The 26,342-nt window shown below is 33.3% G+C and overlaps 1 protein-coding gene across 3 annotated transcripts in view; it reads right to left on the bottom strand.

The window, feature by feature from the left end:
• The window catches only part of Kcnh7 (potassium voltage-gated channel subfamily H member 7), a 467,079-nt gene that overhangs the window by 125,899 nt on the left and 314,838 nt on the right, over positions 1 to 26,342 (bottom strand). For 2 of the 3 annotated variants that reach the window (XM_048812385.1, XM_048812384.1), the window contains exons 4-6: positions 10,808 to 11,236; positions 6,269 to 6,289; positions 5,819 to 5,842 (exon numbers count right to left, since the gene is read on the bottom strand). In XM_048812385.1, coding sequence (XP_048668342.1) covers positions 5,819 to 5,842; positions 6,269 to 6,289; positions 10,808 to 11,236 — 474 coding nt within the window. The remainder of the gene's footprint in view (positions 1 to 5,818; positions 5,843 to 6,268; positions 6,290 to 10,807; positions 11,237 to 26,342) is intronic. The other variant, XM_015478970.2, reaches the window with a different exon arrangement.

Consider the following 26,342-nt stretch of genomic DNA (forward strand, 5'->3'; position numbering starts at 1 on the left):
TCCAGTATTTAACAAATATTGTATTTCTTGAGCTGCAGTGCGATTCACTTTCTCTGTTTCCCATGAAATTATTCAAGTCCATTAGTTAAAAAGTGTCATTGAGCTCTCTGGGTATTTATTGCCTCAATTTTGCTGTTTTGTATGCAGATACTCTTGCTCCTATTTATAGCATAGGATAGCAATGTATCACAAAGTGGCACCAAATTGGTTCATTTTTAGATAGGTCTCTCCAGGTCCTTGTAGAAGTCTCTACCTCACCCACTCATATTTTACTGTAATATATTCCAGATAGTGTTTTCCTGTTGGGAGGATTTTATTTCTACGTTTTAGACACATATCTTAACATTTAAAATGTGAAAAATAAACCAGAACTTCAAACTTCTTAAACATTTCCCTTTTCTTAACTCTAATGCTATATTTTCCCTCCTAATAAAGTAACTTCACTATGCACAGGGATACAGACAAGGGACTAGAGATGGTGAGCTCAGGGATATAGCTAAATTTTGTTAAAATCCTTTAAATCCATCTTTCAATTCTTTTTTCTACCCAGTTCTTATTTATGTTGTATATCTGTAGCAAATTGTCTTCAGAGCTCTTCTGGGTAAAGCAGAGACCATCTATAATGATAATAAATGGAAAGACACCATTGGTGTACTTTGGTTGTCCTGTGATCAGTTGTAATAAACTCTAAATTGATTACACTCATAACCAAATGGTTTCGACTATAGTAGTACTTCACCCAAAGGGGCATTTGTTAGGGCATTTTTTGATTGTCACAATGATGGAAGAATTTAAATATCACAATTCTCTCACCTTGAAAAAAATTGCCTTGCATGTTTAAGGACATCTGTGTTGATTAAAATCTGTTTATAATCAACTGAGCCTTGAACCAGTTTAATCAAAATAGAACAATTTACTTTTTACATGGCCTTTCTAAACATTAAAATTTTCAGAGCTACAACTAACGGGAAGAGAAAATATTATTCATCATTTTGTTAATAACTTTATTAAAAGTTGTTGGCTATTTTGGAAAGTTATTTTAGTGATGCATTGCATATGCCATTTGGGTGATGAAAATTTCTGAGTTCAGGTTACAGTCTGTGTTTGTACTTGATACATAAAAACATGTAAACTAAGAGATTTGAGTCTCCTTTTGTCAGTGTTGGGTTCAAGTATTATATTTGCAGATAATTATAGAAATAATACTAAAACCATAAACAAAATTTCTTTCAAAATATTCTTCATTATTATTTTTCTCTGTACATGTGAAATGATGTGTGATTTTTTTTTTTTTTTGGCTAGTAAGACTTTTTATTTTGCTATCGAACCATTTTCCTGCTCTATCATTTTATCCAGCAATTAAGTGGAATGTTTTTTTCACATACTTAGTGTTTTTAAAAGCATTTTAATGTCTATGATTATTGTACTATTATCTCTAGCATGGTTATATTTGAACCCTAGCATATTGAAATAGATATCATTTGATTATAAACTGCCTTTCTCTTATTTCTCCTTTATATTACAGTTATGGAAACATGTTGATCTTTCAGAAATGGTTAAATTTTCTCTGAATTTCATTTTAGGACAGTAAAATAAACAAAACATTTGAGGATAACAAAACATTTGGTGGATCAATGAGACATCAGTTCTGATACAGTTGAGAAACTCTGATATAAGGTCGTACTCAGAATTTATAACTCTATTGCAATCACTATTTTAGCTTATTAACTGGTTGAAAATGTTCTAAACAGTTATTCTGTTTTTCTTTAAACTCTTAGACTTAATCTAAATTTTCTTTTAAATTGATAAATGTAAGGAATTCAGCCTATACTTTGAATAAAATATGCATGCTACTTAGATAAGACATTTGCAATTTATTTCATCCTAAATAACAAAAAATCATTTTGTTTCATTCTATGTCTTTGAATCAGATGCTTAAATGTAGAAGTATTTTAGAGTCTGCAAGATGAATAGCATTGGCTTCCATTCTTGTAAACTCTAAAATCCAACAACAACAACAAAAAAAAACATTTCCAACACTTAAGGTAGGAATTAACAATATCTTTATTTCACCAGTCCTACATCTAAGCTGATAGAATAATAGTCCAAAAGGGCATGAGAATCAAGGACTAGAAATCAGAATACAAAGTTTCCTACCTCCTAGGTCTACATTCAGAGAGGCCATGGTGAGGATTTAAAGCTGAAAAGCAGCCTCACTGAGTGAACAGATGGGATTTAGGATGCTAATGAAAGAAAGAAGAATAGCCTGAAAAACAAAGTCAATGAATTAAAGAAAACAAATGGCCAGAATTAGAAGAAAATCATAGATTTAATATAAAGGAATATGAAATTCAGAAGTGTACAGGAGAAGTTCATGTTCTGTATGGACCATCTGCAAGATGCATGGCCAGATTTACCTTTTCAGTATATTAGGATAAAGTGGAAAATCATGACCAAGTAGTGGGTCAAGTTTTAATAAGTTACAAATGTTTGATTAAAAATAAGTAGGACAGTGTTCAGCAGCAAAGAAATACCTATACCCTAAGATCAAGCTAGGGGCTAAAGCAATAGCTGAGAAGATTTTTAGATTGAAAATATATCAAATTTACCTGATGAGGCTATTTAAATTTATCATGAATTATGAAATGCTGAAGGAGAATATATTATTTTTAGATAATACTAGAAAAATAAGTAAGAATATAGTTTTATAGACATATTTTAGATATAAATTACATATCTGACATATACTATATATAATGTTATTTAAAATTTTATATATATGTATAAAATATTGTCCTTGAGGGTCAAATAGAACAAGAGAGAAGAAAAATAAAAAGATTAAAATTATTTTAAAATTTATTTTTGAAAAGGGATCTTGCTATGTTGCCTAGTCTTATATTCCTAAGTGTAGCTGAAACTTTAGGTATGCATCACCATGCCCAGCTTAAACTTGTTTTTAAATCAACAAGTCTTTGTGCAATATTTCTCAGGACATTGAGTTTATTTTGCTAAAGATTAACAAAACTCAGATTGCGAAGTGTCTTAACATTAAAGAAAGTGCAAACACAGCGTTTCATAATAAAGCATTATAGAAGAACATTGCTGATAGGCATAAGGCAACAAGTTTAAAACTTAGATAAATAAGAAATAATCATTGGATATTTAAAATTTCTGTTCAATTGCCCGACATAATTTACAAAAGAAAACTGTCATCACCAAAAATCAGTTATCAAATCCTTAGAAGGTCCCAAGATTCTGGGTAATGGCAAATGTAGCTTCTGAGAAACAAGTTGCATTCTATCAATTTCTTTCTTTTATGAGTCTGATGGGTTTCATGGCTAGAATGGAGATAAAAGCAACAACAAATCTTGGGAGTAGATTTGTTTCTGTCTTGACAGATTCATAGACAAGTTCGAAACTGAAAATACTAATGTTAGAAAAATGCAGGGTTACTTGAGCTAATAAGGAGGTAGAAGAAATGGGTAAAATTTTATCAGTGACATTGTTTAAGTTCAGTAAGTGGAATAACTTTTTTTCATAGATGATTTGGAAAACAGAACAGATATAGAAACCACTCAGTTTGAAGTGAAATAAGTTTATGAGTGATTGAGGTAAAATTTGACACCCTTCACATATTAGAAAAATAGTTAAAAATACGGCGTGTATATACATACATGGGTTATACAATTTATTTGAAATAGCTTTTCTACTTTGTGATAATGATTATACTATCTAAAAAGAACTCTGGAGTGTATTTTTAAGAAGTCAGAGTGCTAAGGGAATTTATTAAAGGAAACAGGTCCTAAGAAAGAAGGTTAAATGGAAATTATTTAGTTTTAGAAGAAAAGAGTGAAAACCAATTTTCTATCTTTATAGTGTGATATTATTTTGACTACTAGTAGTTAGAGAATATCTCTGTTCACTGGGGATAGATTAAGGGAAAGAAAGTACACTTGAAGGAAGGAGAATTTAGTCTATCTCTTTGTGCAGTAGTAACTAAAGCAGACTTCTCCAGAAAGTTAAAGAATGGCTTCCTCTGGAGATAAAGACACCCATACCACTTGTGCAGAGTAATTTATTCATCTAAAGGGAATAAACCAAAAAAACTTAAAGATCTTCCAAATGCATTTCTAAATTATTTATTTTATCTTGTAAAGAAACAATTTTTGATTGAATTAGGTATTAAAATCATTAATTGTCAGTGTGCATTTTGTACACAAAACAGTATAGAACTGTGTGTCTTTTATTTTTTAATATTTTATTTAAATCCAGCTTAGAAGTAAAGCCATTTTTTAAAAAAAATGTACTTAGTATATTATCATGTATGTAATTAATATATTAATTGTTCTTGAAAACCTTAAAAGACAAACATACCTAAACTTTATTTAATAGTTTTCTAAATGAGTAGCATGAATAAAACAATGAAAACTATGAAGTGTATATTGACATTAAACCTTTATTAAACTTTCTTCAATTACAGTGTTTAAATTTAAAAATATGAGCATGTTAAAGCTTTTCTACAAAGTTTTACTGATTCTTAATCCCAGATTGCCTTTGGCCATTCTACTACATGCTTTATGTTGTACAATTGCTGTGTCATCTGAAATCTATGTTAAAAAATAAAAAGAACATATTTATTTAGATGATTGTTTATAAAAGAGAGAAATGTTTGAGGATAAATGGTTGATTAAATGGGTAGGGCGTGTAGCTCCCTGGGCAAGTGGCAGAGCACTTGCCCAGTATGGCAAGGCTTTCGATTCCATCCCCCACACGGCAAAAAATTTTTGAAAAATTAAAAAATAAAAAGAGTTGATCAAATGTATTAGTAAATGAAACTAAAATAAGGTGATTACAGTTTGACAATTAGGTTAAACATCAGTTTGAAAGATATGCTACCCTAATTTTCTATAATAGGTTCAATTCCCACTATATTTTTAAATATCACTAGAAAATTACGGTTACTAATTTATTGCTAATCCTTAAATATTAAATCATACTTCACATGAACAAGTTGATAAGAGCTGTCTATATCCTGTTACATTCTGAATGATGTCAACCAAACCTACCACCTACAGTTGACACTAATTGGCTCCCTTTTAGAAATCCCAGTGGACAGGCCAAGGACAGAATAATCATGTAGATGAAATCCCATCCCACTATTGGAGTTCATCTGCATAGACACTTGTTGAAATGCTTATAAAGTTTGAAAGTAGGGGGAAAGTTTATCATAATTTTCCTTACTTTCAAATTGTCCTGATCTGCTAACCAGAAAACATCTTTGATCTCTAGTGCTATTAACTCATCATCATCACCAACTCTGAATTTATTAGCAAAACAATTGAGAAATCAATATGCAAAACTGCACAGTGGTCAGAGTATCAGTGACATACAGAAGAAGCCAAAACAGGGAATTCCAGGTTATGAGGGTTACTGGTGGAGACGTTTTCATGCAACACACATGCACAAAATGAGTCACTGTCACCATTTGCACACCCACAGCAGCATGCATGGCCTAGGTAAAAAGACTAAGCCAAAAGAGTTTTCAATTTGATGAGAATATCATGATTATCATGTTTTTTTGGTTCTTGTATCTATTGCAACATTGGAGAAAACAGAAGAGAATTTCAAATTTTTAGCCAAATTCAAAATTATCCAGAGTGTTGCCCAATTAGACATAACTGAATCGTGGCTGTAGGTCATGCTAGTGATTTCAGACTAATATAGTACACAATTAAAATGATTAAAATATAATGTAGAAAAATTGAAAATGATTTTCATGCATGTACAGTATACTACTACAGGAAGCTTAAAACCATACCCCCTGCCATCCAGGAACGTGAAACTAGTTTTAAGGAAACAAAAGAGGAACAAGTGAAGTGATGCTGTCATATAGCACTTTGTTCATTTTATTTAATCTTGTACTAATTTTATTCCCTGAAATAGGCTTATGTGCTTCTTTTATACTAGAATATATTTAGTTTGGTATTTGTTTATTTCCGAATGATTTAAATATTTATGAAATGTTCATTGTCAACCTAGGGTTACACTTTTTGCAGAAAAAAAGGCATTCATAATCACTTTGATGACACAGCTGAGAAAGTAACAATGTCTCCAGCAAATCAAGCCATGATGTCTCCACCAGGCACCTGGGCTAGCTAAGGGCAGCATGAAGATGTGGCACTGAACAGGGCATACAGCAGGCAAGTTGACATGCCGAATAAAAGGGCCATTTAAGCATCAGATGGTGAGATTTGGGTGCGTACGTTACCTTTGACATTGCGACCATTGTCTGTTTTAAGCATATAAGGACACAAAAAAGAGAGAGATATAAAAAAACGACTAAAATTATGTTATACACACTGGATAACCTTTGTAAAAACTGTCAGTGAAAACAGGAGGTAAAGATTGAAAATGTAGCATTAATTGAAATTAACATTGCCTACTATCCAACCATATACCAAAACTATTTGCCATAACAGACAGTCTGCTGAAATACATGAAATATTTATCTGAATTTAAATGGATTCCAAGGTACGTATTTTATAATTATGACAGTTTGGGGAAGATACCCACAGCTACCTGAAGTTGTGATAACTGTCAATGTTGTCAAAAGCCAATTTGGTTATTTCTTTGACCATTACTTACAATATATTCAGAGAAAGATTACACAATATTGTGCACGTTAACTATTTTTTTTTCTATACTTAACCCAGTATGTTGATAAGAAAAAATGTTTCTAATACAACAGTTTATTTTAATAAATTATTAACTACCTACTCCCCAATGTTCTCTAATGTTTGTTTTAAAATAGCAAAAAACAATTAAAGAGTCATTCTTATGTAAAACTAATGGGGAAAAATTCAGTAAAAGATTTGTCTGGATAAAGGGAATGTTTTTTATCTGTATTGTCACACTGCAGTGTGGTATCTAGAATATTTAGAAAATTTGTGTAAAGTGGGCTGAGTTAAAGTCTTAAGAGCATTTTTAGATGTATTTTCAAATTGGAAAGTTAAATGTTACATATTGTCTGTTTACAAAACATGTATCAAGAGTTTTCAAACACTAAAGTTAAAAAACAATGAAGTATTTTCAAACCATTCAAATATATCCAAGATTTTAAACATCTGTTTAACATTTGGTTGACATCGATAGTATCACTGTGCACATATAAAAACTTTACTTTTTTCATTTTTATTTTTGGTACTGGATAGAACTCAGGGTCCTTTATAGCCAAGCTATATCCTCAGACCTTTTAATTTTAAAATTTTAAGATGGGGTATCACTAAAGTTGCTGAAATTGATCTTAAATTTGTGATCCTCCTCCCTCAGCCTCCAGAGTTGCTGGGATTACAGATGTGGGTCATCTTACCTGGCCAACTGTGCACATTTAAAATCTTGAGATATATAACACTTGTGTCAAATCTTACATTTAAAGTAATTCCCATAGTGTGGCATACTGAATTGCTGGAGTAGATATTGCCTTTTACAGAGATATACAAATAGAATGTTGCCATTGAGGACGACTCTCTTCCTTCTTTGAGGGAGTCATGAAAAGTGAATAGGGAGGTTGTAAGAAATATTGATTACACAGAAATAATTTCTCCATGAGAAAATGGGTGATAAAAAATGAGTAAATAACAACTGCCTTCATGTAATTAAAATTTATGTTTGTACTCACCAAACCTAGAAATTACAAATAAAAATTTCAAATTTTAAGAAAGCAAATAAAATTTAGATTATATTGTTAATGCAGCTTTGGCATTCCAAAACAAAGTGAGATGTTTCTGGACTTTCACTGAGATCCGCTTGCTATTTCTTCATGGTAATGTAAGTGCAGAAATTAGAGTAGTTAGAGCCTTTTCTAACAGTTCAACAGACTAATTTCATGTATGTTGAATATAATTATAAACAAACTGAAACTTATGTTTTGTATGTGTATTTTTACAATTTTGTTTTTCTGGTAGTACATTTTTATTAAATTTATAAATGGATTACTCTCTGATTTATTAGAAAAACATATTCTGGTCCTTCACCATGGATGGTTTGAGAGACACAGTTCGAAGGTATTGGATAAATAAGAGGATTATGGAAAATATTATGCACTGTTATATTTACAAAGTATTTAAAGTTCCATAAAAATAGCCTATAGAAGGTGGGATTTTTCTGTCTGAATGAGACAATAACTGCATTCAAAGTCTGGTTTATGTTGGATTTATTCTGCTAACCAATTTGATGGATTCATAAACTAAAATCAGTTTTAAAGATTTTCCACCTACTCTTTTCAATGTCTCAGATTCGAAAATATAAAAAGATGTAGATGTAGGAAATGTAATTTCTTCTATGCCCACTAGTGATTTTGTAGCTAAAATTGCTCTAAAGCTGAAGTACAAAATACCCTCTAAATTTATTGATCTATAGTCACACGTTGAGTATAGCATCTGGAAAAAAGTGATACATTTTCTGAAAATAGCCTAACTTGGATGGGGGAGGAAAATTGAGAATGATCATAATATTAAGTGTCCATTCATAGTACCTGTACTGAGCAAAGCAAAAATATTATGTCATCCTTTCCTGTAATTGTGCCAGCAACTGTGTTCTAAAAAGAGACCACATAAACTGAAAACAATAAAATTAAGTTATGAAATACCACCTAAGCTATAGAGAGCCACTGTCAAAGTCTGTAGGATGATTATGTAATGTATCAGTTTAATTTTCAAATTTATTGTTTTTTTTTTTTTAATGGTTCATCCTATAATTTGGGTACTTTCCTGAGAATTTCTGGATGGTCAGTCTCTGAAAATGTATGATTGCTAAAAATGATCAAACTAGCTGGAATAATTAAAAGATTTATTGGTGGTGTGAATTATCATATGGAACTTATGGTTGTTATTCAGTCCTAACTCTTGTTCAAGGATCAAATTATAGAGGTTTTGTTCTGTTAGGAAATGTTGAGCCCAACATCACCAGAAGGTGTAGTTCCTTACATGATTACCCAGGTTGGGAGCTGTCTTTGATTTTATTTTCCTTTTGACCTTCTTTGTACAAGAGATTAAAAAGGGTGTACTAATTGCTCTTTTGAAGTATGTATTTTTTCAAATCTGTCTTATAGCAAACTGCTATTTCTGTTTCTGAGATATTGATTTATCTCTTTGAATTCTTTCCTGATAACTCATTTTCTTTCAACTTTTCTGCCTTTTGTACTTCACTGTGCCCTTTAGATAAAGATCCACCACATGATTCAATCCTAAAACTCTGGTTTAAATTTAGAGTTTTGGCAAGCAAATAATGCATTATTTCCTGATGGGTGAGATTTTCAAACATAATTCATGAGCATGGTCCTCTCAATATCAAACACACACTTATTGAACACCTGTCAAGAAGTAGACCATTGTGTGGATACTAGGACTGCAGAGCTAAATACCCTAAGCGCCTGTGCGTGGGCAGCTCATAGCGACACAATTATTTCTTTGAATGCCTACCAACAATGACAGGTATATAATACATAATAAATAAAGAATGTAATAAATGTTATAATATATGTAAATATTGCTCTGAACACTCAGCTGTTAAGTCATTAAATGTTTCTGGTTTGGGAAGGGGAAGTGGATGCTGGCAGCTGAGCAGGAGTGTGAGGGGTACAGAGGGTAATAACATTTCAGGCAGAGGAAAGTAAGGGGGAAAAATTTGTTATGTGTTTTGGGAACTGGCAAATGATCTTGGCATTGGCTTAGAATAGATTAGACAGTAGGTGAGGCAGTTTGCTGAGGATAAAACCGAGGCTTGAACAGGTAACTGTGACCATTTTGTGAAGTGCCTAGTCCTGCGTTCTAAGGAGCCTCAGGATCAGAATTTCAGCTTCACTGAGACAAAGGGCAAACAGCATGGTGATGAGGGCAATGAAGGAATGAGAATCAGAGGAAGGGCATTAGCCTCTCCAGAAAAACAGCTCTGAGAGTCAGAAAAGTGGGACTGAAGCATTCAGGACTCTCAGACTCCTGGGGAGAGTTCAGTAACTCCCTCAGGGAGCAGAAGAGAGGGAGGGAAAACACTGCATGGATTTGACTGTGGACTCTTGAGACAGGCGATCCTGGGTTTGAAGCCAGGCTCTGACACTGACTAACTCTGTAATCTTGGGCTAGCTATCTATTAAGACATCCAAGCCTAGTTTTCTCATCTATATAATGGGGCTTAAAACTAGTTCTTAATTTATAAGGTTAGAATTAAATGAGAGTCAATGTTTGCCTGCACTTATATTGTCTCAGGCATAGAAAGCACTCAAAACACAATGTGACCCATGATCATGCTAACCATGGCTTGTTTCTGTGGTTGCTTTTCAAGCAGCCTTATTTTCATATAAGAATGTGAACACAGAGAGGCCAGGGAGGAATTCATCAATTCTGATTTTGCTTTTCAAGTTCATTGGTGGGTGGGTTTTGTCCCCTACCTTTTCTCCTGTCTCCTACTTGTACTGCATCTCTGTCAATATTTTACATTTTCATAGCCCTCCCTTTGGAAAGAGTAAGCCAGTAACACGGCACACTTCTCTTCCTTCCCATGAAGTAGGCAGATAATGGTTATCATACTATTTTAGAAACATTGATGAAGAAGTCAGAAGAAACCAATTATTCACTAGAGTTCAAAAAAGACATGAAAAACAATGCTGAATATTAGACCCACATGTTTAGTAGCCTTTAATCACATTTTTTTCTTCCAAGGCAGAGGTTTAATGTTGAAATAAAAATTAATTAGGAAATAATCTTTCTTTACTCATTAATGTAATTCCATGTGTAAAAAAAATTTGACATACCTTCACTGGCATGTCGGTCTCTAAATATGTTCTTGGGGTGGACACTGAATCCTTCTATGTCATGTACTGAAGATGCCCTCCGTATGCTACAGAGGCTTTCTCTTGATCTGGAGTGGGTCAGTTGGGAACTTGACTGCAGCATGTCAGGGTAGAGTCTGTCCCATTGCCTTTTGGGAGAGGAATGGTCAAGAGGTCCAGATATATTCACCAAGGGAGAGCATTTGCTGGGCTGTATCAAAGCTTTTGTATCATCTGCTTCAGAGGGGCTGCAGCTTTCTTTTGTAGGAGACTTAAAGTGCTTCATGGCTACTGAATCATCACTGTGTTTAGATGAGTCAATCACTACCACATCAGGATCTTCTTGTGGTAAGGATTGCTTTCTGTAAGTGAGAACTCTCAGGGCAGGGAACTTGAACCCAAAAAGTTTCCCTACAAAGGGAGACAGGAAAGAGCATTGTTGTAAGAAAATGAATATAGCTTTAAACAAAAACAAACATTGTCAATTCATATTTAAACACTAAGTAAAAAAAAAATAATCAATATTTCATTAGGGTCAGCTACAGTTGGAATAAGGGATATTATGAGAAAACTTCTCTGAAAACAATATGAATTATCTTACAAGTAGTAAGAAAACAGAAAAATGTGTTCATTATGTTTCTTAGATAAAATAAACTCCAGTGTTAGGAAAGTATTATTTAGATGACAGGAGACTTTTTCAGCTTTAATAAATTAAAAATATGTTGTTACGGTTTAGATATAAAGTACTCCCAAAAGCTCATGTGTGAGACAATGCAAGAAGGTTTAATGTGAAATGATTTGGTTCTGACAGCCTTAACCCAATCAGTGAATTAATCCAGTGTTAGGGATTAGCTGGGTGGGAACTGTAGGCAGTTAGGGTGTATATGGAAGAGGTAACCCTGGGGCTGGCGGGGGACAGGGGTTGTCTGCCTTTTGTGTTTATATTTTGTCTCTGGTAAGCAGAGCTCTATCTCTGCTTTTTGGTGCCATGGTACCAGCTGCTTTCCTCTACCATACACTTCTGCCATGATATTGTGCCTTATCTCAGGCCCACAGGGATGGAGTCAGCCATCTATGGACTGAGACCTCTGAAACCGTGAGCCACCAAATAAACTTTTCCTCCTCTAAAATTGTTCTTGACAGGTCTTTTGGTCATAGCGATGATGAAAAAGTTTACTAACACATTTTGTTGTACATTCTCAGCTCATATAGGAGAGGAAAGAGGAGGGCATCATATGAGAAGGGACAAGGACAGGGATGAGTATAGTGTGTGTTTGGAAGTTACCAATGGGAGCTATAGGGAAGGAAAGGTGAGGGAGTGAGGAGCCAATCTTATATGTCTTGAAGGTTTATGTTGAATAATATTTTAGGTTGATTTGAGTGGTAAAGGGGTCATCTGTGTCACAGAGTTTCCTCATTCCATCTTGAATTCAGGAAAGACTTTTGGTTTCCAAAGAGATGTACTGAAATAATAAGAATTTTTTTCTGCTTTCTTTTTTTTTCACTGATAATCCTGAAATTTAAGAGTATGACATGAAATGTCAAACATATCTAAGAATGGAATATAGAGAAGGGCAACAAAATACCAACATTAAAGGATGGATATCAAAAATTTTAAATTAGTTCATAAATATATAACAATAAAGCATTCAACGATGAAATGTAATTTTAACAAAGACATAGTAAAGTGTGCAAATTTAAACAAGAGGATATAATTTTTTCCACCCTTTAGTTTGGCAGTAAATGAAAAAAAAAATGAGCATAACATCCAGTGATGGCAAAGATTACTGGTTGCTCATTCTGATTCTTTGTTGGTGGGATTACAAATTCCTTCACACTCTGGAAGAGTGATCTGACAATAATTAAGGTGAAAAAAATACACGATTTTCATCTCAGTAACTCATATATAGCATATTATAAAGGCATAAAAATAGAAATAATCTGAAGTCCATTATGAAAATATGTAAATAAATCATGGAATTTTTTATGCTTAGGAATCTTATGACATTCTTAAAAATGTACATATTATGTATATACACACTATATATATACATCATATATAGTGTATATATATATATATATATATATATATATATATACACACACGTATATATACATGTTTTGATTGAAAAGTTGTTCAAATATACTGTTAAAAAGAGAGTTTTGAATTAGTATGTTTATGATATTATTATTCATAAACAAAAATACAGTAAAAACCTATAATTGCTCATATAAGTTGCATGGCAGCAGAGAAAGATGTGGAAGAAACCATTCCAAACTTTTACTGCTAATTAGCTCAGTGGAGGGATTTGAAAGGAGGTTATAATGTTTGCATTCTCCTTATATATCTCTACTGTTCATTATAACAATCAAGCATTCTCTTATAAATTAAAAAAATAAAGCAATAAAGCTTCCACCCCTGAAAGAAAACAGAAGTTAAAAGAAAGCATCCAAAGAGTAATTTGTAATGCAAATCTTCTCTAAGTATTATTTGCAAAAAAAATGACAATAAGTAAAATTTGTAGTTTTAGGGAAAGTATTCTGGGTCCACATCACCCTATGGATTTATAATTATATGTTGCTTTTCTGGTTATTCATCTTATATTTTTGGTCTACAGGATTTCCATCTTTTCATATTCTTAAAATATCACGGTATCATTCTTTAATAATTTACTATGGACTTTTAAGTGCATTGCAGATGGCTCTAAGACATGGAAAAACACTTATGAAAACTCATGAAATTTTCTACATTTTGAGTTTATTAATTTCAGTGATGGTCTTACCTACACATATGTTTTCAGTTCTCTTTAATTGAATGACTCACAAATGTATATCTCTAGTCTGGTCTGAACTATGAGTTTCTAACTTGCATATCTAATGGTGTCACCAACATTTCTACTTAGAAATCATAAAAACATCTCAAAATCTTATAGCAAATTCTGATCTTGTAATCTATCCCTCCACGCCTAGCCTTTTTTCAGTGAATGGCATTACATCCATCCAGATGGATCAGACTTAGACTTGAGGGTCATTATAGAAATTGTTCTATCTCATACCCATTACTTACATCCAATTGTATCAATCAATCCCTTAATTGTGTTCATTGTTCATCTTCTGAATATCTTCTGAATGTTTCCATTTTTCTTACTTCTACTACTGTACCCTGGCTCTAAGCTACTATAATGATTCACCGGATTTCTTATAATAGAGTGATAATCCACTTTTAATATGTTCATATTTACCTTATTATCCATCCTTAAAATAATATTTTATGCCTTTTAAAAACTTCACAGCTGATCATATACACTATTGCCTAATCCTCACTTCTGTCCCAATGTCTTGCTTTGGAAATGAAGACAAAATTCCTCCACCCTGAAGCTTTAGCTATCCTCCTTACTATCTGGAATCCATCCATGAGGACTTTTTAATTCCTCTGGAGGCCTGTGTGTCTATCAGACTCCAGGTTTCCTTCTTTTTTGGGATTGTGCCCCACAGTTATTTTCTTAAGGAAGTTTTTCCTTTTTTTCTGAACCATATAAGCACCACTTTATGTTTTTCACACGGATAATAATTACACATTTGCTGATTGTCCAGCAAATGGAGTAGAGGCCTCCTCAGGGAAGGGCACCTGTCTGTTTTGCTCACTATTGAGTCTAGTCCTGATTGAGAGTCTGATTATGGTATTATGGATGGATTTCCATAGACAGGTTCTAAACTTAACTGAGAATATGCTCAATTTTGACTATAGAAAACTAGAATATTTAATTTCTCTTGCACTCCTAATTAATCTTAACCTCCCAGAACTGTATTGACTCATATTAACTAAAATGATTAAGTATGACTCAACAGTTTATGGGGGGATGAACTAAATGCCATGCCATATATACCTGAAACAACTTTTATTGTCAGTGGATGGTCTTACCTACACATTTCACCATTTTACAGAGGTTATTGATTGCTACCATTCTGATTCTAGAATATACAAGTGTCAAGCTCCTCATCATCTAGCAAAGTTTATATAAAGTACATGTTACAAAACATTTTAGAATTTAGCAGCCTAATTTGCTATTGCAACCTTTCATTCATGGTCTAGGAGTTAAAAGTTTTTAATATAATTGAAATAAGAATTATCTCTTTGATAAAAGACATGACACTATGCAAAGACAAACCCCAAGTACATTCTACATAAGACTCTTGACTAATAAAGATGAGAGTACCCAGTCTGCACAAATAAGATTAAATATGGCAGTGTATGGCAATAATTGTTTTGCAAGCATTGTTACATATTTTCACCAGCAACTTTTATATGATCAGGTAAATTGTCAAGTTAAAAATCAGTGAACTACATCAAAGTCATTTGATTAGTTTTTAATGAACATGAAATTGAGTTATAAAGTAGTTTACAAATCAATTTTGCAAGCTTATTACAATACATTGAAGGTCAGTGCCTAGTTTTATTCATTCTTCATCAGTTACATTACCCTCCTCCTTTAAAAATAGTTCACTGGCTTTCTTAAAGTAATGACCACACAAGGCTTTTAGTTTGCTCTTATAGTGCAGGCATATCCAAGGTGGTACAGATGGTCTTTTCTGCATCACTAGGTTAATATGATCATGTTATATTGCATTACAGATTTAGTTGTCTAACAGTAGTTCATCCGGAAAGAATGCACATTGAGAAATTTGCACAGTGCTAACACTTTCAGGCATGAAATATAAAACGTAGATAAGTGTACTATTCTTATGAATCTTAACAATGAAAAAAAATACTGTAACTATTCAGATTTTATTATATTTATTTTCATACTTGAATAATTAAAGTAGATAATATTTAGCCTCTCATAAAATGCCCAATAAATGTGAAATTAAAAAAAAAAAACCATAATAAGGCTTTCAGAGATTTACACATTCCCAGAAAAATAAAAAGTTCTGAGAAACTACTTATATGATGAAAATTTTGTTTGAACACTTTATTTTTAGTGAAGAAGGTGTATATTTGCTAACACATAGGATATTAAAAACAATATCTTTTGGGGGGAAGAACAAATAATTCTGTAAAAGTCGACATCTATTTTTAATCATTGAAATTCCTCATGATATAACTTAACTGTTAGTTCTCAATCATGTCCTTGCTTCAATTTCTCATTATTTCTACAAAATTTTAGAGTTTTGCTTATCTAATTATTTTTCTATGTAAATCCATTAAAATATAAATTAAAATGATTTAATTCTTGCTTAATTAATTTACTTAATTGAATTATGGCCTGCAAAGTGGAGAGAATCTTAAATGCAATTAGTCATGCCAACCAGAGACTAGCTGGGCCAGGAAGGAGTGTCCATGAGTGTGGAGTGAAGTGGATTTGGGGATGCTGTAAAGTCCATAAACAGAGGTCTTGCCCCTCATGGAGGATTCGTGGTGGTGGGAGAGTATCTAAGATTTAATCCCTGCAAATAGTACAAAAGATTTAACGGGGAGTATTCTCAGGAGATGTATCTCTAAGGAAGGCAGGATTGGAAGCAGAAGTTAAACTGAAGCTTTAGCCAAGCCTCCTGGGAGCTGTGGAGCTGGGAGAACACTTTAGGGTTGCTGCCTCTACAGTGATTGTTCTCATGCCTCACTGCAGCAATAACTTCCCCGTGACCTCTATCTACTGTCTTAAGACTCCTATTATTTCAAGATTCCAATTTGGTCCCACAATCAGTCTGCTAAATGAAGTCAAGGTATCTGGCCTTTGTATCTCTGCATCAGCCAGTCACTGGTGATAGTCACCCCATAGAGGTCATAACCCTGGATGAGGTAGTTCCCTGCCTTTGATTACAATTCCCAGTGAGGGCAGAGCTGGGTACCAGATGCAGTCAGTGCTCTAAGCAGCTAGGTTGTCCCAGTCAGAACGAAGGGGTCTGGACTTTATACCATAGTGTCCAGTACAGAAAGGGAGAGAGGGGCATCTTCTGGTCTGAAGAAGTCATCTCATGAATTAATTCCAGTCAGTTATTATGACACAAATAAAGATATATGAAATAATATCAGCATGTCTTTCTAAAGTTAGGATACTCATATATCTGACACTTGAATTGGAAGCCTAAAAATAAGTGGGAATTTGTTTTTCAGCCAGATAATCCTGTTTGTATAAAGAAATGTGATTTTAATCCTAGAGTCAAAGAGAATAAAAGATCAAATTTGATGGGAGATATAGGGAAGTTGATTGATATGTCTGCTCTTTCATTTTGGGGAGACAATTTTTATAGAGGCACCCTGAAAGGAGAAAACTCTTTCTTATTGCTAAATATTTAAGAGGTATATAATGCTTATGGGCTGCTAGAACAATCCAGAACATTTTGAAAGGACTTAGCAGCTAAACTGGGAAAAAGTACCACTAAGTGTGAACTCAGTACTGATAAAGTGGTTACCCTGATCGGTGAGTGAGGATCTCACCAGCACAGCCAGTGCAGTTTTGGTGCTAGTGATTAACAGATCTTGTGATGAGGGTATGACCTTGTGGACCTGAAGCTAAATATAAGGCTCCTCAAAGGAGCAGAAGTGATCAGTGAATGCCTTGAGAAACTAAGAACTCTGTGAAACATACTAGAAAAAAAAGTGTGTTTTTACAAAATTACAGTGAGTGTAGGACCAAATTGGAATCTTGAAGTAATGTGAGTCCCGAGGCAGAGGCAGAGGTCGGGGAAGTCAGTGCAGCAGCCAGGCATGAGAAGATGTAGTGGCCACCAATACCAGTGCATGTCTGCAAACAGGTCCAAAAATGTTGATATTATCTGAGAGGCATTGCTTCCAGACTGGCCAGGTAATCATGAGAGCAAAGAGGCAGAAAATATACATTGGAATAAGGGAGAAGAGAGGACAAGGTGATGGGTGCTTTAAGCCACTCAAGGTTAAAATCTTTCTGTTAAGAGAAGCTGGAAATTAGAGCAAACACACTAGTATTATATACACTTAATTAGTTTCTAATGTGTAAAATAACTGCTTAATAAATCTATTCATGATTTACCTATACTGTAATTTAGTTTCTCTCTGATAGATTTCTTCCTTTTCCAAATGTCAAGTTAAAGAGTGCATTCAAATCTGGCAAAAGTGATACTACTGTAACCTAGATTGATCTTCAATGAACATGCAGTCATCACATCAATAAAGACTCTCTTAATGGAAAGTTCCAAACACAAATGGGACAGACACCAGTTTCCCAAATGCTGTTTGAATAGGAACTGTCCTGGATTCTGGTATTGCTAGGTTACAAAACCTTCCAAATGATATGCACTTGGGGGCCTCTCTGGAATGTGTATGAGGATCTGGGCATTCACTTACATCCATTGTTAATGAAGAAATAATGCGTAATTTTTACTAGCAATTTTCTTGACCTGAGAAATACATATTGTCCAAATGCTAGGTAGATATGACACAAATTTGATTACATCTATGACTGAACTTTTCCCAGATTTCTTTTGGCAACCATGACATGTTTCCTTTTTCTATATCAAATTTAATTTTCAGAATGAGGAGACTTCCAAATACATGATAATAGTAAACAATTAGTTACATTTAAAACCTTTAATTAAATTCATCTGAATAATGGATTAATTGTATAGGAGTGCTTGCTGAATGGGACATTCTGTTACTACCACTCTTCATCTTTGAATTAAAGAATGACTTTCAGCTCCAAAGGAGAATAGTAAAAACACTGTGAAACCCTTTTATAAATGAGCTTCAGTTCTACAGAAAATTTCTTTGTCCGTTAGCTTGGGGTCTGAAAACAGATATACATTTGGGGGAGTAATGCAGCTGTTGAGACAAATGTATATTTTATGTGTTAATTATCCAGAGCGACTCCATAACATATGAATATGTTTTTCGTAGCTTAAATTAGCTAGATAATTGTCTAAATTATTGGCTGTATTTTGTAAGCATCAACTTAGCTTCAGTGGATGCTTTTAGAATAATTCAAACTTTAATTTCAGTAAGAAAAAGAGTAGGATTCTCTTTGATTAGTAGAGTATGATTTTAATCTTTTCAAAGATAACGATATATCCTTTACAGTACCTTAATAAGATTAAATGCAAAAGTTTATTTCTGAAAATTACTGTCAGAATAAGATACTATAGAAATTTGAGCTTATTTTGTGTTTTACTTAAAATTAGTTTTACTTAAAATCCATTTTTATGGTTTTTATCTCATTGTTAATTAACTTAGACTGTGGCTTTCAAATTTTCATGGGTGTCAGAATGACTTGAAATATTTGTTAAAACACAGATTGTTGAATTTCTGTGTTTCTGAATCAAGTGTTCTGGTATGAGGCAAAGGACATGCATTTCAAGCATGTTGAAAAATAATGCTGATGGTCTTTTACTTGGAGAATCACTGACTTGTCAATGTGGCCAATGTTCATTCAGCAGAAAAAAAGTAAATCATCCATTGCAAAATTAATGTATTCATTTATTTATGTTTTCTACCCACAAATACTGGGTACGTACTATTTGCAAAATATAGACATAGTTGAAAGAACATACAATGTCCCTGCTATGAGATAGAGATGAAAGGTTCCTGGAACTTTAAATAAGGAATTTGTCCTATAGTATTCCATATCCTCACCTCACTTTCTGGTTTTATTTTGTGATGCCTTCATTCACTTATTGTATTGTCTACTAGGTGAACAATGTTACTAATGTAATTGAGGGAACATGGGCAGGATCAAGTCTCAGGGGAGAATGCTAAACAGGGGGAAAGTCCTCAGGAATAAGTATGCTAGGAGGAATTATCACTATTATATTTTATCAGAGGGGAGACTATGTTATGCAAATGAAATGGCATGAAATGAATAGTGGTTTCAAGAAAACTTTTGTGAAGTAAGGGATGTGATGGGAGATGAAGCTGAGGAAGCATCAGAAGCCATGTGGAAGGTCTTGTATTTATGCACACTTAGGGCTTTGCAGTTTTATATTCTGGGGCAATAGAGAAACACTGCAAGGGCTATAAATAATGGATTATTATGATCTATTTTAAATTTACATATTATCCTGAAGAAAAGAAGCCAAAAGCAGGGATAAAATTATGAGACTATTTTTCAGTCCAAATAAGAGGTGTTGAAAGTCTGAGCAAAGAATTTACTATAGGATGAATGGGAGAGATATTTAAGAGGTCTGTTTTGACCACCCATTGGCAAAGAGTTGAGAGGATTAGAGGGAAGGAGAAGCTTAGCATCATGCTAGAATTTCTGGCTTAGGTGGCTTGGATGATGATACCATTCGTTATGAATGAAGCTGAACAATTTTTGGTGGGATAGGTTATATGGTTGTTCCAGATAGAACCTTAAATTTTAGCTTAAAATGCTAAATCTTCCAGAAATATTAAATTTTCCAAAGCATATATCCATTGAGCAGGTGGAAACACAAGATTGTAAGTAATGAGAAAAGTCTAAAGAAAGTTTTGAGTCTAAAGAATATAATGATTCTTGAGAAGGTCTTTTTTCCATATGTAACAGACAAGTTTGTCCAAATAGGATTTATATAGAAGATGACTATGAAGCGAGGAAGAAGAAAAGAACCTCCTGAAAGATTAAACAGTGTTTAGGAGTAGAGTTAAGGGAGATGTGATTTGTGTCTCTGTGGCAGAGCACTTGCCTAACATGTACAAGGCCCTGGGTGGGGTCCCCAGCACTGAAATAAACAAACAAAACCAAAAACAACAACAAAAATAAGGAGACGTGAGGAATGCAACAAACTGGAAAGCATGCCCCATCTAAAGTAGGTGGCCAGTATTCTGTTCTTATTATGTAGGATGTGTAGCTGTGTGTGTGTGTGTGTGTGTGTAAGTGTGTATGCCAGATATCCTAATTTTAATGTGTAATATTCCATTTTTCAACATGTTGGCAACAAATTTAACTAATTAAAACTTTTAAAAATATGATGTGATATAAACAAAATGTGTCTGTTGAAAAGTAAGTTATTTATTTTCAGCAGCATGAGTATGAGCAACAGAAGAAGGAGCCAGTAGAAAACATTGGCAAGAGAGGGGCCATCAGTGCAGATGCATTGAAAGAATGGAGTCTGATCCATCTCACTTCCCAGTGAGACACATTGATTGAGGGTGGGCTGTTTAGGGCATTCTCACCCCAAGCCTTCCCATGGCTCGGCTCTGAGACATCAGAGGTGAGGTCATCTGTGGGGGAATAAAAGAGTGGATTTAGGATCAGATTCAAGTGAAATCCAGAGAAGGTTCACAATATTGCTAAGGAAAATGGTGAAGAATCTGAAAAGAAAAAAAAATGTATTTCATATATAGTTTTTGACAGGTAGTGTAATCATTTATTTACTTGATAACATTCAATATCTTCTTGAGAATAAGGAAAATTTAACTTGAGCCTATTGTGCATTAGGAAATGTCTAAATATTAGCAAAGTCTTGATATTTTGTGGATTTTTGATGGTGATGGCAACACTAAATCAACCTAAATTGAAATAAAAAGTATTTTACGTTGATAAAAGAAGTGAAAATATTATTTTAAAAATCTCTTTGGGAATATAAGTTGAAAGCCAATTTTTATTAATGACTTCAATAGCTTTTAAAAATAAGATTAAAAAGAAAAACACTCTTTTTCTGTTTGGAAGTATATTGTTCAATCAAGATTTTTTGTTTAATTTAGTTTCCTCTCAACTCTCTCAATAAAATTTAGCAAATTACAGTGTATATATTTTTAACCAGAATATGATACCAGATTTATGTTTTAGAATAGAAGACATGTAAAATTCAAATATATTTTTCAATAATTTAAAATTATACTTCAAAATATCTTATTTAAAATGGATAAATCTATTTTGAAAATAAGAAGCCTAAACATTAATAGTATAAACATTAACCCATAATTTGGTTCTATTCTGCACTGTAGAAATATTTCATAGCAGAGATATTAAAATAGGAACAAAAGAGAACAACTCTTTCCATTGGTATTATTAGCTCCTTTAGAAGTGTCTTCTTATATCTAGTAAGAAAAGTAAAATTTTCTTGTATCATTTCATTGTTTCAGATTGCATAATTTTTATAGAAGCCATCATTTAGAAAAACGTTCATATCTTTTATTTGCTATTTATATTTATTATGTAGAAGTTAATTGGCTCAGAGTGCAGTATTTATTAATTTGATAAGTATACCAATTAAAAATAACATTTTTATCTGTAGTTGTTTCATTCAAAGGGACATAAATGGTAAATACATATGTGGCCGGTCTTATATCTCACACAGAGAATAAGTTTGTGAATAACTCAATTTTCCCAAATAAATCTCCTTACTTTTCTTGTGTAGGGCCCTTGACTCTGAAAGTTAGATATTTAAACTGAGGAATAATCTACTACTTCATGAAACAAGTCTCTGTTCTCCAGAACTTATTCAGGTTCTTTAATCATAGTCGATTTTAATGCTTTATCTTTTCTATTGTGCATTTAGCACTTTTTCTTTTCCTTGATAATCTCATTTTAAAGCTTTATTTTTAAAAATCTGTACCTCTTATATTGTCACACCACAGTTTTTCCTCTACATTTCAGAAGGAGTTAAATTCATGGAAACTCACATTCTTTCCAAAACAAAACAAAACAAAACAAAAACAGTAACATTTTTCCTTTTCCCACTACTCTAACTTAAGTCCTACCTCCCTGGGACATACACACACATGTGCATGTGTTCTCTCCCTCTCTCTCTCTCTCTCTCACACACACACACACAGACACACACACACACACACATATACACACAATTACATTCACTTTATTTACATAAGAGGTTAAGCAGTGGTTAAGGATAATGCCAGATTGAAATTTGCTTTATATGTATCATCATATACTTCTTTGTAACCACAGTTCCATTTCTGATCACTTCAAGTGATATTAAAACTTGCACTTGGACGGTAGGTTGGAAATAATATTATTATTTTGAGTTTAAGAAGTGTTTGCAATAAGGTGGATTGGAATTTGATCATCTTTACTTCCTTCCTTCTGTATTTCTTTTCTTCCTTCCTCTCAAACAACAATGTTTGAAATAGTCAAAATCATTATTTGCACTAGCACTAAAATAGTACTTTAAGAGAAAATAATCACCAGTGTTTGCCAAAGATGACATAATATCAAGTAGTAATTGGATGTATCAAATGTTATCACACATTATTTCTACTTATTAAACTTTTCTGCTTAATTTAAGAATCAATTCTTAAAATACTGACACCAAGTAAAGGGAGATATAGACCACATAAGGACAAAAGGGTGCAGTTAAAAACGACATACTGGTTGTAAACAATGGACCTCTGAAATACTCTGGAAGCCAATTTTTCTGTATAGTCATACTCTGTCCAGTGCCTCCCTGGGTGGGTGACAGCATAACACAAGGAAACTACTGAAGTTCACAAAATAAGGTGCAGAATCTCCACTGTATTTTTCATGACTTGCACTTGAAATACCACTTTAATTGAATATAAAGTTGCATAGATCGAATATTATACATAATATTGGTTATCTTCCATTTGGGAAACCAAAGTTTCAATTCTTTGTTCGCATTTCAGTTTTAAATGAACACATCATTATTATTATTTTTAAAATCCCTTTCTCTGTCCTACTGCAGATGTACTCCTCTCATTTTCATTTCCATCTAATTTGATGGACCATTAAAAAAAAATCCCATGGGAAAAATGAAAAATTTGAGGAGACAATGAAGGAACTAAACTAGGCATTCTCTCAAACAAATGATGTTATTGATATTCATTACAGAAATAAAGGCTGACATTAGCTGAAGTTTACTCCCAGGAGTCATTCAATAAGGGCTGAATATATTAGTGGAAAATAAAACAGAATTGAAACATTCATCAACATACAAGAAGACAACTTTGGAATAAAAATAGTTTTATAGTAGTTCAATTTTGTTTCTGAACATGTTATTTGGAAGACTGATGAATTTGGGACTTTGGTGTGTTTTTCCCAAGTATAATATTGTTCAGGTTAAAACATTCAGAATATTTGAATCACATTAATATATTTGGCTCAATATTACTTTAATAAAATAGCATCTTTCTGTTATTTTGACATACCTAAGGAAGTAATTGATACTACAAAAAATATTTGTTGGTTTGATTTAATATTCTACTTAGGCTTATATCATAGGCTTTTGAGACAACGGTTTTGTATTACAGATATTTGCTATTTGAATGTATATAAAATATAAAGGATAGCAAATGCTTTTCTCAAATACTAACATTTTGTGAAAGACTTCTAGTTTTTCATAGACAATGTCACCTCAATTCTAATTTCTTCATGGATCCTCCTCAAAATCATAGTAATCATTAAGGGACAGGGACAGAGATAGTGCCATAAATCATGCATAACAAAGTAATTGAAGAATAGGAACTTACTACTGCCAATATACAAACAGGAAAAGAAACACCCAAGACCATGCCAGCAGAATTGGCTAAAAATGCACTCTGCAAGGAAGAGTCAAGTGGAATAAAAAAGGAAAAAGAGGAGGACATCACCTTTGAGTACTGAACCCCATATCAAAGAGTTCACCATCAGGAGAATAATACCCACAATGAGTAAAAAAGTACTAAAAACAAGACTGAGCGCTAGTTACTGAAGAAATAATGGAAGGGGATACAAAAAGTGCACAGGATTCCAGATACCCGAATCACAAAGGTCTGTTAAGCAGTTGGTATCAGACTCCTTGTCAGTAATAGTTAACACAAAAAAAGGAAGCAATAACCTGTACCAGGCTCACAGGGCAGCGAAGTGTGAACCAGAGGGGCTTTTTCCATATTGGCTGGCCTTCAAATATCAAGGCTATAGAAAAACCAAGGGAAAGAACTTGCAAACATTTCACCCAAGAAACTTTCCTGAAGAGAATACGCTGTGTCTTAGAAGTTATGCTTAGTGAATCATTGACAAGTTGATGCAAACATTTCACTACACATATAAGATCAAAACAAAATTAAGAAGTATATATACTTTATATACTTGATAAGCTATACCACACCAAACAAAATGGGAGTAGAAGAAAAAAATGCAAAATAAGCTAATTAAGTGCCTTGTTAGTAAATAGATGGGAGTCAAGTGGAACAATTTAGATCAACAAACTGAAAGGAGACTAAGGACATGTAGGAGCACTAAGAAATATAATGATATTAACTAAAATTGCATTGTGGAAAGGAGAGTGTAGGATTCATAAGCTAATTTTATTATTTCTCAAAATAGGGAATCAAAATACAAAATACAGTGTCTGATGAAAAGGGGTAGGGATTAAACTTAGTATATAAGATTTTCTTAGAACCAATCTGTAAATTTCACAAACTGCCTAATTCCACATAAATGACATTCTATGTCTTTATATAAAGATAGCCACTAGAAAACAATGCAAGTGTTACCAAACACCAAAAGAAAAGCAAAAATTGAAACAACAACAAAGTGAAAAACAAAAGAAAACATAATAAAATACTTTGAGTATATTTAACTTATACTTGATAAACTAGAATATGTTAGTAGTAAGGAGACAGGCTCAGTGGTAAATTCCTGTAGTCTGAGATGTTTGGGAGGTTGAGGAAAAAGTATGGCTTGAGCCCAGGAGTTAGAGGCCAGTGGCAATACAGTAATACATGGTCTCCAGAAAACAAAAACAAAGTAAAAAAAAGTGAAATAAATATAAGTACTAGGAAAAAAATCAATTTTTCAAAAAATGTAAATACCTAAAGCAGTTATTATCAGTTAAAGAGAAGTGGCATTATAAGTAATAAAGTAAAACCTAACTTACCATTACATTAAAAAGACAAAACTAAAACAAAGACTGAGGTCTTAAGATACCATCTCACTCCAGTAAGATTAGCAGCCATTATGAAGTCAAACAACAACAAGTGCTGGAGAGGATGTGGGGAAAGGGGTACTCTTGTACATTGCTGGTGGGACTGCAAATTGGTGCGGCCAATTTGGAAAGCAGTATGGAGATTCCTGGGAAAGCTGGGAATGGAACCACCATTTGACCCAGCTATTGCCCTTCTCGGACTATTCCCTGAAGACCTTAAAAGAGCGTACTACAGGGATACTGCCACATCGATGTTCATAGCAGCACAATTCACAATAGCTAGACTCTGGAACCAACCCAGATGCCTTCAATAGATGAATGGATAAAAAAAATGTGGCATTTATACACAATGAAGTATTATGCAGCACTAAAAAAGGACAAAATCATGGAATTTGCAGGGAAATGGATAGCATTAGAGCAGATTATGCTAAGTAAAGCTAGCCAATCCCTAAAAGACAAATGCCAAATGTCTTCTTTGATATAATGAGAGCAACTAAGAACAGAGCAGGGAGGGAGAGCAAGAGGAAAAGATTAACATTAAACAGAGACATGAGGTGGGAGGGAAAAGGAGAGAAAAGGGAAATTGCATGGAAATGAAAGGAGACCCTCATTGTTATACAAAATTACATATAAGAGGTTGTGAGGGGAAAGGAAAAAAAAAACAAGGGAGAGAATTAAATTACAG

The sequence above is a fragment of the Marmota marmota genome, unplaced genomic scaffold (assembly GCF_001458135.2).
Source record: "Marmota marmota marmota unplaced genomic scaffold, marMar, whole genome shotgun sequence".
Taxonomy (NCBI): domain Eukaryota; kingdom Metazoa; phylum Chordata; class Mammalia; order Rodentia; family Sciuridae; genus Marmota; species Marmota marmota.